At 47.3% G+C, this 13361-nt stretch overlaps 1 protein-coding gene across 1 annotated transcript; it reads right to left on the bottom strand.

The window, feature by feature from the left end:
- Window positions 1-287: 287 nt before the first annotated feature.
- P2RY1 (purinergic receptor P2Y1) lies at window positions 288-4244 on the bottom strand. Its single transcript, XM_062603452.1, has 2 exons — window positions 3973-4244; window positions 288-3350 (listed from the first exon to the last, which is right to left on the bottom strand). Exon 2 carries the CDS (start codon window positions 3280-3282, stop codon window positions 2191-2193), a length of 1092 nt encoding a protein of 363 aa, XP_062459436.1. The 5' UTR covers window positions 3283-3350; window positions 3973-4244; the 3' UTR covers window positions 288-2190.
- Between the last annotated feature and the right edge of the window lie 9117 nt (window positions 4245-13361).

The raw sequence follows: 13361 nt of genomic DNA, 5'->3' as shown, positions 1-13361 counted from the left end.
AGTCTCAAATAATCACATAATAGGAGAAGTCATTTATTGTGAATCAGGCTCATTCTCCAGTGATATAAATAGGCTGCGCTGTTCCAGAGTCTTTTGTCAGTAGGGATTAATTAGCAATTGACCCTTGGCTGGAATGTCTTCACTACCTCTACATTTTTCATCTTATGGGGCTAAATGAGAGCTTAACACTGCTTTAAGAAGCTATGCTTCCTAAGCAGTTTAATTTATCTCTAGGCTATAAATCAGTAGTTTAATTTATCACTAGGTTACATATCAACAGTGAATAGTCAGGGTGGAATTGAGTTTATTATAAAGATGTTCTGTTAGAAGACACAGTTTTACAGTGATTGAACCATGCTGTTAAATTTGCCATTAATGCCCAATTCTGCATATGGACACTGAGAACCACACTTTACATACTTTACATTCAGCTTTCTAATAAATAAGTTCAATAAATAGGGAGTTTGAAGATTAAAAAGCTGTACATGTGAACAGAAGCTGCTTTACAATGTTGTCAAGAAAACAACTAGAGTTATTCTTGTTTGTTACCAATCACTGGAAATTAGTAAGTAAAATGTAAATATTTTACTCTTACTATGAAGACCGGAGAAACAAAGATCTGTTAAAATCACTCTTAGGATTACACAGAACTTAAATTTCGTACACTAAATTTATAATTCAGAGCATGCTGCACACGATATTTTCAAATACATTTCTTAGAAATATGAGAAACGAGTAAAATTGCCCATGTAAGATTTCGACGTCTGTGCTCCGATCACCAGCTCTTGTGTTACACAATATTGCAGTTTGGCTAATTTTGGATGACCTATTCCACATTTGGAGAAGATATACAATGAAGGGCCAGACTTAAGTCTGCAGTCCATTGCAACATCTTGTTAATACAGTGATTTATTTGTCACAGTACAAAAAAACTAATTCACAACTATTTTATATATATATAATATAATCCATTTATATTACCCATTTTAATAAACATTTTCTTGGGAAACGACTCTTACATTATCTCTAAAGATTGCCAGGAACAGAAATACTCTTGTACCAAATGAAAACGCAGGTAACTCAAGCGACTGTAGTTTTACTGCTCCGAAGGTACAGTTATTTTCAGCACACACATTTCTCACATTTTACCCGTAAAGACCTCCAGCAAGGCTCCCAACACCAGCAGTCAGGCACTCGTGCTGCAGCGAGCTCTTGGTCAGCCTGTGGGAAGGGCAGTTCGCCCCAGCTCCGCAGATCTCGCCAGACGCTCCCCAGGTGAGCCCAGTCCATGCTCAGCCCTGTCCTGTGGCTTCCCTGCTGACAATGCGCTGGTTTTCTTCAGCATGGAAGGCAGGATCGGACTATCAGCTGCTCAGAACCAAATCACCTCCCCACGCATTTGCACACTGACATCTGTTCATGAAACACACCGCTATGTGCACGTGCGAAGCAGGTGCCTGCCTGCACTGGCTCCTAGTGAGACCTGCTTATCTGTCTGCCAGTGGCCAAGGTGTCAGTTCACCTGGAAGCCAATTTGCCTTTAAGGGTGGTCCAAATTTTTCATGAACAACCATCACAATCTGAAAGCATAATCATGCACACATCAGTAAGCCTACTTTTTGTAAAACACTGGCACTCAAAGGAGACTGAATCATAAATGCCACCAAACTACCAAATAATTACCAACACTGGATGAAGATATAATAAAACTATAAAGGTGAGATAACTGCATTGTGACTTTGATTTAAATACTTGTTTACAATGGCAAGTGAGAGGAAGGGTAGGCATGTGGAGTGAGCCTCAGAAGAGGAGATACTGCTCGTTCTTACTTTTATTTCCCATTTCTAAAGAGAGGCTGATTGAGAACATTTTTTAAATGTGGGACACTAAGTCATTACACCAGAAGCACTTGGATTGCTTTCTTCCTGTAGGGGATTTACTTCATTTTACTTTATCTGACACAAGTCAAAAAGAAATGAGAATATCGTGAGGGAAAAGTAGAAATTTGGCAGGTTATTTTCCACTGAAATTCCTCCACTGATTTTGTTAAGCTCTTTCTAAGACCAGCTAATGAGGCTTTACCTAAAACAACTTTGAGAGACTGGTAAGATTTTCCTCACACATTTCTAGTGCTACGGTGTCTCAAAGCGGAGGATTTTTTCAAACTGTTCCCAAATCTTTCACATTTGTTCACAAACTGGTATCTCCATTCTGTTTATACTCTGATAAAATATTGAGAGTCATTTCCTCACTCTTCGACTGCACATTGTGCTCACTTCTTCTGGATGATTTCCTGGTTGCCCTGGAAAGCCGCCTTCGAAAGGTATCGCCTGCCAGAAAGTAAAGAATAGGGTCGACGCAGCTGTTGAGGCTGGCCAGACCCCTCGTCACCTGGTAGGTGGCATAAACCTTGTCGTTGAAGGCACACATTTGTGGTGTTTGAAAATCCACCCTGGCTCTTAGATTTAAGGTCTTCATCACATGGAAAGGAAGGTAAGACACGGCAAAGACTGTCAACACAATAATAACCAGGTAAATCGACTTTCTCCTGAGAGGAGAATTGTCCAGATCTTTGTAAATCAGAGCTTTCACAATGAGCCCATAGCAACCAAGAATCAGTATGAATGGGATGCAGAACATAAACACTGTGGTGCACATGCTGTAAATGAAGTAACTTCTCAGGAAATCATCAGCTGTTGTGTCGTAGCATGTCGTGGTTTTATTTTTCCTTATCCCCGTTCCCGAGTAGAATAGTATTGGAGAAATCACAGCCACCACAATGACCCAGACCAGGGCGCTGATGTACACTGCATTCTTCTTCTTCAGCCTCCCTAGCGACTTCAAGGGGTGCACCACTCCCGTGTACCTGTGCACACTTATGCAAGTCAGAAACAAAATGCTGCCATACAGGTTCACGTGGAAGATGAACCTCTGCAGCTTGCACATAATATCTCCGAAGATCCAGTCTGTTTTATTGAAGTAGTAAAAGATGAGCGCAGGCAGAGTCAAGACATATAAGAAATCGGCTAGTGCCAAGTTGAACATGTAAACTGATATGCCGCTCCAAGGCCTCATGTGGAAGACAAACATCCAGATGGCCACGCTGTTGCCCAAAAAACCAGTGATGAAGACCAGAATGTAGACAGTGGGCAGGTAATAGAACTGGAAGCCGGTTTTGGTCAGGGAACACTTGGTGGTGGCATTTCCTGCAGACCAGCCACTGCTGGATAACAGGTTGGGTTCAGTTCCATTCAAAGCAGCAGAGAAGAGGACTTCTGTCATGATCCTTTCGCCTGAGTCACATAGGTCTGAGGTGAAGGAACAAAATCTCTACAGGAACAGAAACGCAGCTGAAAGAGAAAAAAAGCAAAGAAAGCCTAACTGGAAGGCAAAACCTGCCCTGCTTTTCCAGGAGGCTGTGCTCGGCTGAGCCTGCCGACCCCGCGCAGGCCGATCTGCGTGGGGCGCGGACCGCTCCCCCCGCAATACCGGGACCCGCCGCACGCCGGGAGCACGGGGACAGCTCGGCGGGTCGCTGCCTTGCGCCAGCCAGTCCCTCTCGCGGCCCCGCACCGCACCGGGGCAGGCGGGGCGGGAGCTACATGACAGCGTGCTGCCTCGGCCACGGGACGCTCCGGCGGGAGCGGGGAAAAGCGAAGGGCGAGCGCCGCGAAGGAGCAGCGGTAGCGGGGCGGGCCGGGGACAGCCGATCCGCCCGCGCTCCTGAGGTGAGCACCGCCACCCCGCCCGCCTCCGCGGCGGCCGACCCCGTCCCTCAGCCCGCCGCCGCCCGCCTGCCGCCGCTCCGCCCGCTCCCCTCGGCGCGCCCGGCTCCCCCAGGTCACCTCAGCCGGCCTGGCCCCGCTGCCCTCGCTTTCGCCCGGCTTCCCCCAGGTCACTTCAGCCCGCCCGGCCCCGCTCCCCGCTGCCGCGCCCTAGCCCGGCTCCGAGGAGCGCTGGGGCCGCCCGCACCTGCCTCCCATGGCGCCCTCCTCAGCCCGCGCTCGCCTCTCCTCGCCGCCGGCAGCGTCCGCCCGGCGGGGGGCGGTGTCCCGCCCGCAGCTGCCTTGGCCGAGCCGGCTCCCATCGCCGGGCAGGGCAGGGCAGCGCAGTACGGCCGGGGGCAGCGGCTCTACGGCGCCTCGGGCGCGGGGCACCCCTCCATAGCGTCGTCGCCGCCGCTGCCGCGGGGAGCACGATCGCAGCCCCTCTGCTGCGGGAGGCAGCGCGCCCGCCCCGGTCGGATTGCGGGCGGGCGGGACGAGGCGCCGACTCGGCCCAGGGGCGCACCGCCCGCCCCCCGCACCGCCCTCGCAGGCGGGCGGTGCTCGCCGCTCCCCGCCCGCGGCACATGGCCGCGGGGCCGGGGGCTGCCGGTGGAGCGCAGGGCGGGGCCGGGGCCACCCTCTCGGGCCGTACCCGGGACGCGCGGTTTGGAGGGACACGGGCGCCGACGGAGCTGGGGTGCGGAGGCGGTGGCGCAGCACGCGGGCGGGCCCGCGCGGCGGGCGTGGTGCCGCCGGCGAGGCCAGGGACGGGCGGCCCGGCCAGCGCGGTGCCGGCCCAGCCCCGGCCTCCCCAGCCCCTGGGGCAGGTGCCTTCCGGCCCGCCGCGTGATGGAGGTGCGGACACCGCGCCCCTCACCTTCGGTGGAGGCTGCCGGCAGCGCGGTGCGGGCGGGTGCCAGGTGTGCTGCTCCTGAGCTGCTGGGAGCGGCTGAACACCATTCCCTGATACTGCTTTCACTCAACGCTTTGAAATCTGTTCTGCAACCCAGTTTAAGCTACACGAACATGTTAATTGCTGTGAATGGAACAGCTGAGCAGAAATATGCTCTACTGACCTCTAATTAAGCTCTATACATTTGGCACTTGAGTCAGAATACGATTATTATTTATTGTCGTAGCAAAACACAATCTGCTGGTTTCAGCCATTTCTTCCTTGTTCACATTTTAGTTGTGTGGTGAGTGATACATGAGCTAGTCATATCTGCTTTCAGCTAAAAGCTGTGTTCTAGACTGAGGATTATTAGTACTTCATGAATATGTATTCATTTTTCAAACTTTTGAGTCTGTCTAAATTACAAAACTACTTTGCTAGGAAAGCTTAATTGGGAAATCAGCTGCTTATTGTACCCCTGTAGGAATATGCAAGTGGATGCAGATGGAGTTGCCAGCCTGGCATCTTGTTTGGGGCAATTTACACAGACTACGTTAAAGCAACAGCTTAATTTTTTAAAATGTAATACTTTTTCTTCTTGTATATTAGTTTTTTTCTTTCTGTACTCACCCATTAACTGCATATTTACTCCTTTGAAGATTTTTTTTTAATACAAGTTTAATGTAAAAAGAAAGTGAAAAATGAGGGAGGAACAGCAACACCTGTAAAATCTTTGTAAAGGAAGCCTGGTGATCAAAACTGTTCAGTGGTGCCCTCTAGGATTTTAAAGTGCTAGCGAAAATTAATCCTTAGCCTCAGCATTACCACAAGAGAAAACACCCAACCCACAAACCAGACATACAGTGAACGCAGTACAATAATATCAAGCCCACCATGCTGGTTTATGAAAAAGCCATCTTGCTGCTCAGAGCATCAGCTGCAAGGTCCAAACCAGTTTATTTTATTAAAGGACTTGGATTATTGTGTAAAAAATAATAATAAAATAATACAAAGTAATGTTGTTGGCATACAAGAAGCCTTTTAGTTTATCTTTCCCTTTCTAATTGTTATTTCATTAGTGATTTTCTCAGTCCCATTGCTAACATGTAGCTTCTCTTGGCAGCTTCCTTGAATTCCCTGTCTTGAGCAAATTTTGAGTCATACCAAAGCAGTGCTAGATAGCATCTGTAAATACGCACTATGAATTACAACTGGTTTTCCTTGGTTACCTAAGCAGCATCATACCCAAACTGTGGAGATGAAAGATTAGAACAGTAATTCAAGGAGCCCACAGCTGCCCAGGGAAGGAGCCGCTTCTGAGGATCTGGGACAGGCTGAGGTGCAGGCAGGAAGGCCAGGCATGGGGTTGGGCCATGGGTACCCCACCATGCCATGAGTGGGTGCTAGCAGCACAAGTGGGAGCTGGAGCAGGCAGGAGGATGTGGCTGTGTGTGCTGAGTTTGCCCAAGCACCCATGGCAGCGTTCACACCAACCTCAGGCTTAATGCTGACATGACGTCTGCCAGGACATGAGAGACAACACCTGATCCAGTAGGAAGCTGTGGCTGCATAAAGAGGTGATGCCACATCTAGCATAACATTCCTGTAGGACCAGTGCGCATATTCAGGGATGAATACAAATGTATAAATACCTGAAGGCAGAAGTGAATCTGTACCAAAACCATGCTTCACACCCTTCAGCTGCAGTACTACTGATCTGCTACCAAAGACTCCAAGCTCAGATTTACAATCTGGTCTGAGAAACTTAAATTTTTTAGTCTTCTGTGCCAGGGTAGGATTTTCCAAGATACCTGACTAATCCCTGTAACTTTATTCTGAGTGTCATCTCATTTTCCAGTAACTTTTTGGAAGGGTGGGCATCTGGAGCAGATACCGTTGTGACAGTGTTGCTCACATTGACTATAAGCATCAAGCTACTTCCCTGACCCAGAGCTGCTGGTGGTACCCTCAAGGGTGTAACATCGCACACATGCATCATCTCCTGGCTGATTCTGGGAAAGAACCTCCAACAACAGAAGATTAGGTGCTACCACACACTAAACAGCAGCATCTTTCCAGAATCTCACTTGCCTTGCCTCGCAAGAGGGGAAAAGAGCCATTTCTCTTTTTTATGCACATTTTCTGAATCACTGCCATTCTTGCCTGCTTTTTACTCCTTCCTCGTGTACCTCACTTCATCTAGGCTTTCGTTTTCCCTTTTTATACTCCCCTTACTGTGACTGCTCATCCCTTGCCTGTCCTAACAATCCTCATCTGTTGTTTCTGCCTACTGTACTTTTTCCCTCCTCTTACAACTTGCAGTCAGCCAGGTGTGCTGAGGGAGACCAGTGGCATGCAAAGGACAGCAGCCCTTGCTCCTTGCCTGCTTTAGGGCACATTGGACCTGCCAAGAAAACTGCTTGCCCACTGTGGCTGGGCCCATGCCGCCCATGCTGTCTAAGCAGCTACATCCCTGCTGCTTCATCGGCAGCCTGCATCTGAGGCTGCCGGTACTCGAAATGGAAATCTCACATACTGGTTTTAACAGTTTGCGCATTCTGACTGCAGTGCTTCAGCACGAAAGGTCCAGGAGCTTACATGAATAAAGAACGAGGCATATTTTTTAGCAGCCATACTGTTACATGCCTTCATACACAGCCAGCAGATTAGTGTCTTCCTGCTTGTATTACTGATCTGTTCTTATTTTGGAATACAACCATAAAGCATGTTGCATTAGCACCTTTTCCTCCATAGCTCTAGCATATGCCTTGTAGCTGAATAGGTTTCTGTCTGGTGTAGCTGAAGCTGAATTCCTTCCAGCTTTGCCTCTTAATGCACTTTCTGCAAAATCTGGGATTCTATACCAGTGTTTTTCATTAAACTGAATGTTTTGTTCTGTTAACAGCTGATTTAACTCAAATGGATGATGTATCCCTAATGAGAAATGAAAGCATGCTCGAGAGCAAATGGAAATTCCCAGTCAGTCCAATTAGCGTTGAACTATCGCAGCATGTGGGTGTGCAAAGGGAGCGGTCTGGACATAAATTCAGCTGTTTCTACCTGTTGGGTTTGGTTATCAGGAAGACTTGGATGCAGATTTCAATATTTCAAAGTGTCCTGGTATGAACAATGGGCCCAAATTAGGTGCAGACTGAGGGGCTCATAGAAAGAGCTCCATAAATGATCATCAGAATGCCTACACATAGCGAGGGTAAATATACATATATATAGTATATAAGCTGCTCTGCATCTCACTCGGGAGGCTGCTGGAAGGGGTGGGTGAGCACAGAACTGGGAGGGTGAGCTGCTCTCTCTCTGCAAGACATCTTATCTGCTGAAAAAATGCCTGTTTCTTTTCTTACTTGAATTGGCTTGTAACCTACCTGTCGGCTTCTGGTGAGCTTCATTCCCCTTTTCATTAGGAAACTTTTTAGGTCAAATAATGCTTTATCACACTATGTTTTCTTCCTTCAGTCTCTGCAGTTCCGCATCTTCTCTTTTCATTTGTCACAGGAGATGGCATCTCTTCCCAGCACCCCTTATGCAGCATGCAGACTTTCCACAGTGAGCCTGAAATACTAATTTATTTTGTTTTAAAATACAACTGCCTGCAGTATTTAAAATACTACACTGTTGAAGCTGGGAGAGGTGCCTCAGCTGGACTTCCAATGGCCACCTGCACATAGGTGAGAACTGAGGAAATTCTGGTTGAAAGGATTCGAAAAAACACTTATTTGTACAAAAAAAGCAAAGCTCATTGTCTGTGTAAAAATCCTTAAAAATATATAGCAGATACACTGTTAGCAATGGCTATTTACCCCAGTTTTTTGTTTTCCAGCTTCAGCTTCACGTTATGAAAATGCCCAGGTTTGGCCTCAACTTGTACATAAATCTATTTGGGAAATGTGAGGGTGAGCAGACAGGAATGTAAAAAGTGGCTTTTGTGCAATGAGCAATTTCTGTCACCTTCCTTGAAGAACTTGTGACCCTTAGCATCTGAGATGGAAGGCTGGCAAGGAAATGATGTGCAAGACAAAAATGTCTGTAACAGTAAAGAAAACCAAGAGGAAGTGTAAAACCTTCCAGGAGAGAGGCCCAGTATTCCCTTTTCCCCTTATCAAGGGCTGACAGGGTGGGTTACTGCTCTGCAGTTTTGCACCAGCCCCAAGGATCCCACTGTGGGAGCTGCTTGTCTGCAGCAGGTAATGCCTGTGTCCTGGAAACCTGGGAGAGGGCAAGGGGGGCAGTGGGTAGCATGGGGAGCATGGACCCCTATGCCAGTGCAGCAGCTCTGGCATGCTGTTCCACCGCAGCGAGCCTGGCACAGCGTGGGACCTGCTCACCTCTGCAAGCCTCTGCTGCTTCTGTTTGCCTTTCCTCGGAAAACAAACCTGGGAAATGTCAGTTCAAGAGCTGATAAGAATAATGAGACATGCCTGTTGCAGATATGACATGCACTGCAGGCTGAAAGCAAGTCTTAACTGAGTTCCCAGCCTGCTCACAAAAACTGACAGCAGAATACGTGCCCAAAGCTCTGCGGGTGCTTCTGCCAGCAAAGTCTTTGCTTCACCACTGCTTTGCCCTCCTGTGCTGCTGTCCTTGCAGGGTGGAAGTTGCTGTCCTTACATGGAGACCATCAACTTGCTATTTAGGGGGTGACAGAATCCTGCTGTGCTACATCCCTCAAGGAGATACCTCTGATGCCTACTGGTAAAGCACAGGAAGCGGCTCTCTCCCCCACCCCAGTGAGAGAGGATCGTGCGCCTGTGTGCATTTTTAATGTCTGAGCTGACATTTTGCTGTCTTGAAAACAAAAGCTGTTCATGGGCTAATTAAATAGATCTGCACACAGCATAACGTAAGCCCCAAGGAACGACAGAGTCCCTACAGGGTGTGAACTTTGGAAGACAGAATGACAGAGTATTGTGCATACAAAAGATTATAATTTTATAATCAATAGTAGATAATGTGGTGAGCACCTAGCATGGAATTCAGAGTGCTTGGTCTGTAAGGCCTGGTAAGTATCCAATATGATTGTCACATAGTCACATGGGGATGAGTACTATACATTTTTTTCCTACCTCTTTGCTTTTCTTAATATTATAAACCAACAAGAATACCACTGTTTCAGAGTGCCTTCTGTATATCAGAGTATGCAACTAGTTTGTGATGAGCACTGCCACTGTGATGCCCCTGTGATATAACACAGCAATAAATAAGAGTTAATGGAAGTGACTTATTAATCCTAGTAGAACTACACTTCCAGAGTCTAAAGATAACACAGAATACTGGAAAACTTGTTCTAATTACAGCAGGGAGCATCTTGCCTCCTTCCTATATTGCCATTTTAAATTGAAATTACTATTCTCAGTAGAAGAGATCTTTTGTTCAGCTACCAGCCAAGAAAGACAATTCTGAGGAGGTTTAATAGTGCATTAATACTTACATTACACAGTTTCCTCAAATGGCCAAGAAGACAAACAGGCAGGAAACAGTGAAGATTGCATACCAAGGGAGACAAAATTAAGTATTTCTATTAAGTACTTGCTACCTAATGCATGGATAGAAATGAAAACAGCACTCCCTCTGAGGTACTGTAACTGAAGCATCCTATAGGCATGTCTCAGTGGGGTACAGGGACAGGCTTTTCTGCTCCCACATGGCCACCCAGATGGTTGCAGGGAAGACACTGGGGTGGCAGCAGAGCTCCACAGGTGCCTCATGCCCCCTTCCAGCTCCGTGTGGCTCCTCTTGCTCCCCAAAAAAGACTCTGCACCCTCAGACCCATGCAGCAAAGCTGAATTTCCCCACACAGCTGAGCCCCCAAGCAGCAGCGCCATGTCCCACCCTAATGAGCCCTAACTGATTTTCACTGGAGCTAACTTGCAAGTAGATGTCCAGTTGTGCACCTCTGCATAATGGGCCGGCTGAGTGCTTTTAGCCATCTCTTTTCTCCAGTGGGGAAGGCTGTGGGTTTTTCCAGCCCAGCAAGGTCTGTGAGTTGTATGGAGGGGAGGGAGATCACACTTGGGGAGCTGCATGGCACCACCACACATACACAGCCCTGCTGCTACAGAGCTTTTTTGTGTGGTTTCAAGAGTGTTGTGAATTCTGCACTCCATGTTAGTGATCCCAGCAGTGATCTTGCTTGAGGTGATGGAAATGGGTGTGAGTGCCGTGTTTCCTCAGAGCAGTGTTTCAGAAGCTGGTGGTTTTGTGTATGTCCTCACTCCTCATCTCTGTGGCAGGTTTCAGCTCTCTCTGGCCTCTTGCAAGTACCTATGGCTTATGGATATGGTTAGGCACCTGTACTGACAGCAAGAATTTGGTAATTAGCACAGCAGACGTGTTCTTCAGGATGCAGATTGAAGCAAAGCCCTAGTTTTATCAAGTTTGAATGCAGCAAACCCATACTCCTTAGGCATCAGTGATGTCTCTTCAAGTACATCTCTTACTGTGGCCAAGGCAAAGGGTGTGTTTGCTGGAAAATGCACTTGCACTGTTGGATGGTGGGTGCTGACAGCAGCGATTTACTGTCTGTAAGGAGATGTCCTGGTAATGACCTGTGATAATGCACAGGGATCGCCAGCATGTCAGGGCTGGCCCTGAGATGCGCAGAAGCTGGCCTTACCTCACTCCATGCTCACAGCCTCTGCCAGGATTGAAGTGCAGGGATGGGGAAGGAGGAATACCAGACTCCCACCCAAGTTAGGGAGTTGAAAGAGGTGGCCCTGCATCCCCTGGCTGCATTCCAGATGTGCAAAGGGTGCTCAGCAGATGCTCTCAGAGGAATCGGATTTCAGCCACTTCGTGTATTCACATGGCATTGGCCTCCAGCGCTGGTCTCAAGCACGTGCCTGGACCCTGGCTTCATGCTGGTTTGCAGGGAGAAATTGTTCAAATGCACTTCCCAAAGCTCACTGGGCTGCTGAGAGAGAGGTCCTGCTGTGAGCCCAGCAGGCACAGCTGGAGGCAGTGTCCTCTTCTGGAACAGAAGAAGTCAAATGTTATTCAGAAAATACCTGCATCTGCATTGCTGTCAAATCATATCAATGGCAATCATCTGCTAATGTTTAGCAGATATTAGAAAATATGTAAATACTGGATTTTCAATTAATTTTCCCTTTGGTATTTCTTTATAAGCATGTTTAAATGTAGGCCAAATTGTTTCTTGGCATTTTAATAAACTATTTAATCAGGTCATCTATTTGGTTAAAATAAATTTTGTCAACACTAAAAATACAGGAAAGCTAAAATCAGACAATGGTTTCAGGTGCTAAACTTCCCTACTGTGTATGAAACACTGGAAAGAAGATATTAAAACTGCTCCGGAACAATATTTTGAAAGCAAAGATTATGAAATCAGAGAACAATAATGTGATAATAGGTGAAAGCCTAACATACTGACTTTCTATGGACTGGAGGTAGCAGCAACTGTAATTCAGTTATGGACATGACCTCTTGCTGCTGCTAGTAAAACACACTTACCGAACCCCCTTTGAACTTTAATCCTTCTGCTTTTCTTTATCCTGTACTCCCGTTTTATTTCCCAATCAGTTCTACATGAGTTGATCCAGATAAAAAGAGGAACGTGCCATATACCCACACAGGGTATTATATTTCCTGCAGAAATCTCACCCTATGCTATTATCCTGATGGAGCTGAAGTGTGTGACTCATCATTTCCCATACAGTGGCATCTTGCCTGCTGTGGTGCAGAGCACCCAACAGCCTCCCAGGGAGCGTGTGCCAGTGGCTCTCACTAGCCCTGTCATGTCCAATAGCAGCTGCTGAGTTTGCTGTGCTGGACGCTCAGGCTGATGCTGGTGGTACCCATTCCCCAGGGAAAGCCATGCCCGATGGTGAGCACCGTCCCTGCAGTGAGGAGCTGTGCTGGGCTTGTCAGGACACTCTCCTACCTCTCCAGGCTGGGCTGGTGCTCCAGGAGCTGTAGGCACTGCCTTGCTCTGAATGGAACCAATGCATGCTAGTTCACTGGAAAATATATAGCTTCTGAATTCTGTTGGATTGTTATTTCCATGTGGATAAAAATAAACATCCACATGGATAAAAATAAACATCCATAAACTGCTTTGTTGTACAACAGCAGTTACATGCTTATGCATTCAAACACTGGCATATTGAATATCTAACCCTAGAACTGCATTTTCAAGGGCTGTCAGTGTAACTTGGTGTTATTCACCAGGTCCCTGCTAAAGGCACAGACTCTGTTTAACTGTGGGCAATGTTAAAGTCTGGCTATATTTCAGTTGTTCTTGAATTTGAGGATCCAAAGCTACCAGTAATTACCAGTCAATGTTTCTTCTAATGGATCCTAAGGATTTACTTTGGCACTGGCTTTACAACAAGAATAAGTAAGGTGCAATTCTTGCCCAGATTTCATTGCCATCGATGAAACCAAAGTGGCCCTGGGTGGTGGTGCCCCTCTGACCTGTCTGCAGCACTGGCCCTGACTGCCCTGTCTGCCCATGGCACCATCCCTGCCTGTCCCTTCCTCCCATCAGTTTGCCTTTTCCAAACTACCCTCCTTCATATTCCTGCCTGAAGGTTTTAATCTGGGGAGGGAAGGGTCTTGACAGTGCCAGTCGTGGAAATGGAAACTAAATTATTCAGTTTAGTGCTGCCACATAATGAATGCTGGGGTTTTAGCTGTCATGATGCCAATACTCTTATTTTGGGAAT

Source organism: Pezoporus occidentalis, unplaced genomic scaffold, assembly GCF_034315485.1.
Source record: "Pezoporus occidentalis ecotype Australia unplaced genomic scaffold, CSIRO_AGI_Poc_V1 ctg8, whole genome shotgun sequence".
NCBI classification, from domain to species: domain Eukaryota; kingdom Metazoa; phylum Chordata; class Aves; order Psittaciformes; family Psittacidae; genus Pezoporus; species Pezoporus occidentalis.
The sequence above is the reverse complement of the archived record's forward strand: the minus strand, read 5'-3'. Positions and strand labels throughout refer to the sequence as shown.

Bases quoted from the DNA above. Each gene is read 5' to 3' on its own strand.
- P2RY1 (XM_062603452.1), bottom strand. From the start codon at position 3,282: ATGACAGAAGTCCTCTTCTCTGCTGCTTTGAATGGAACTGAACCCAAC.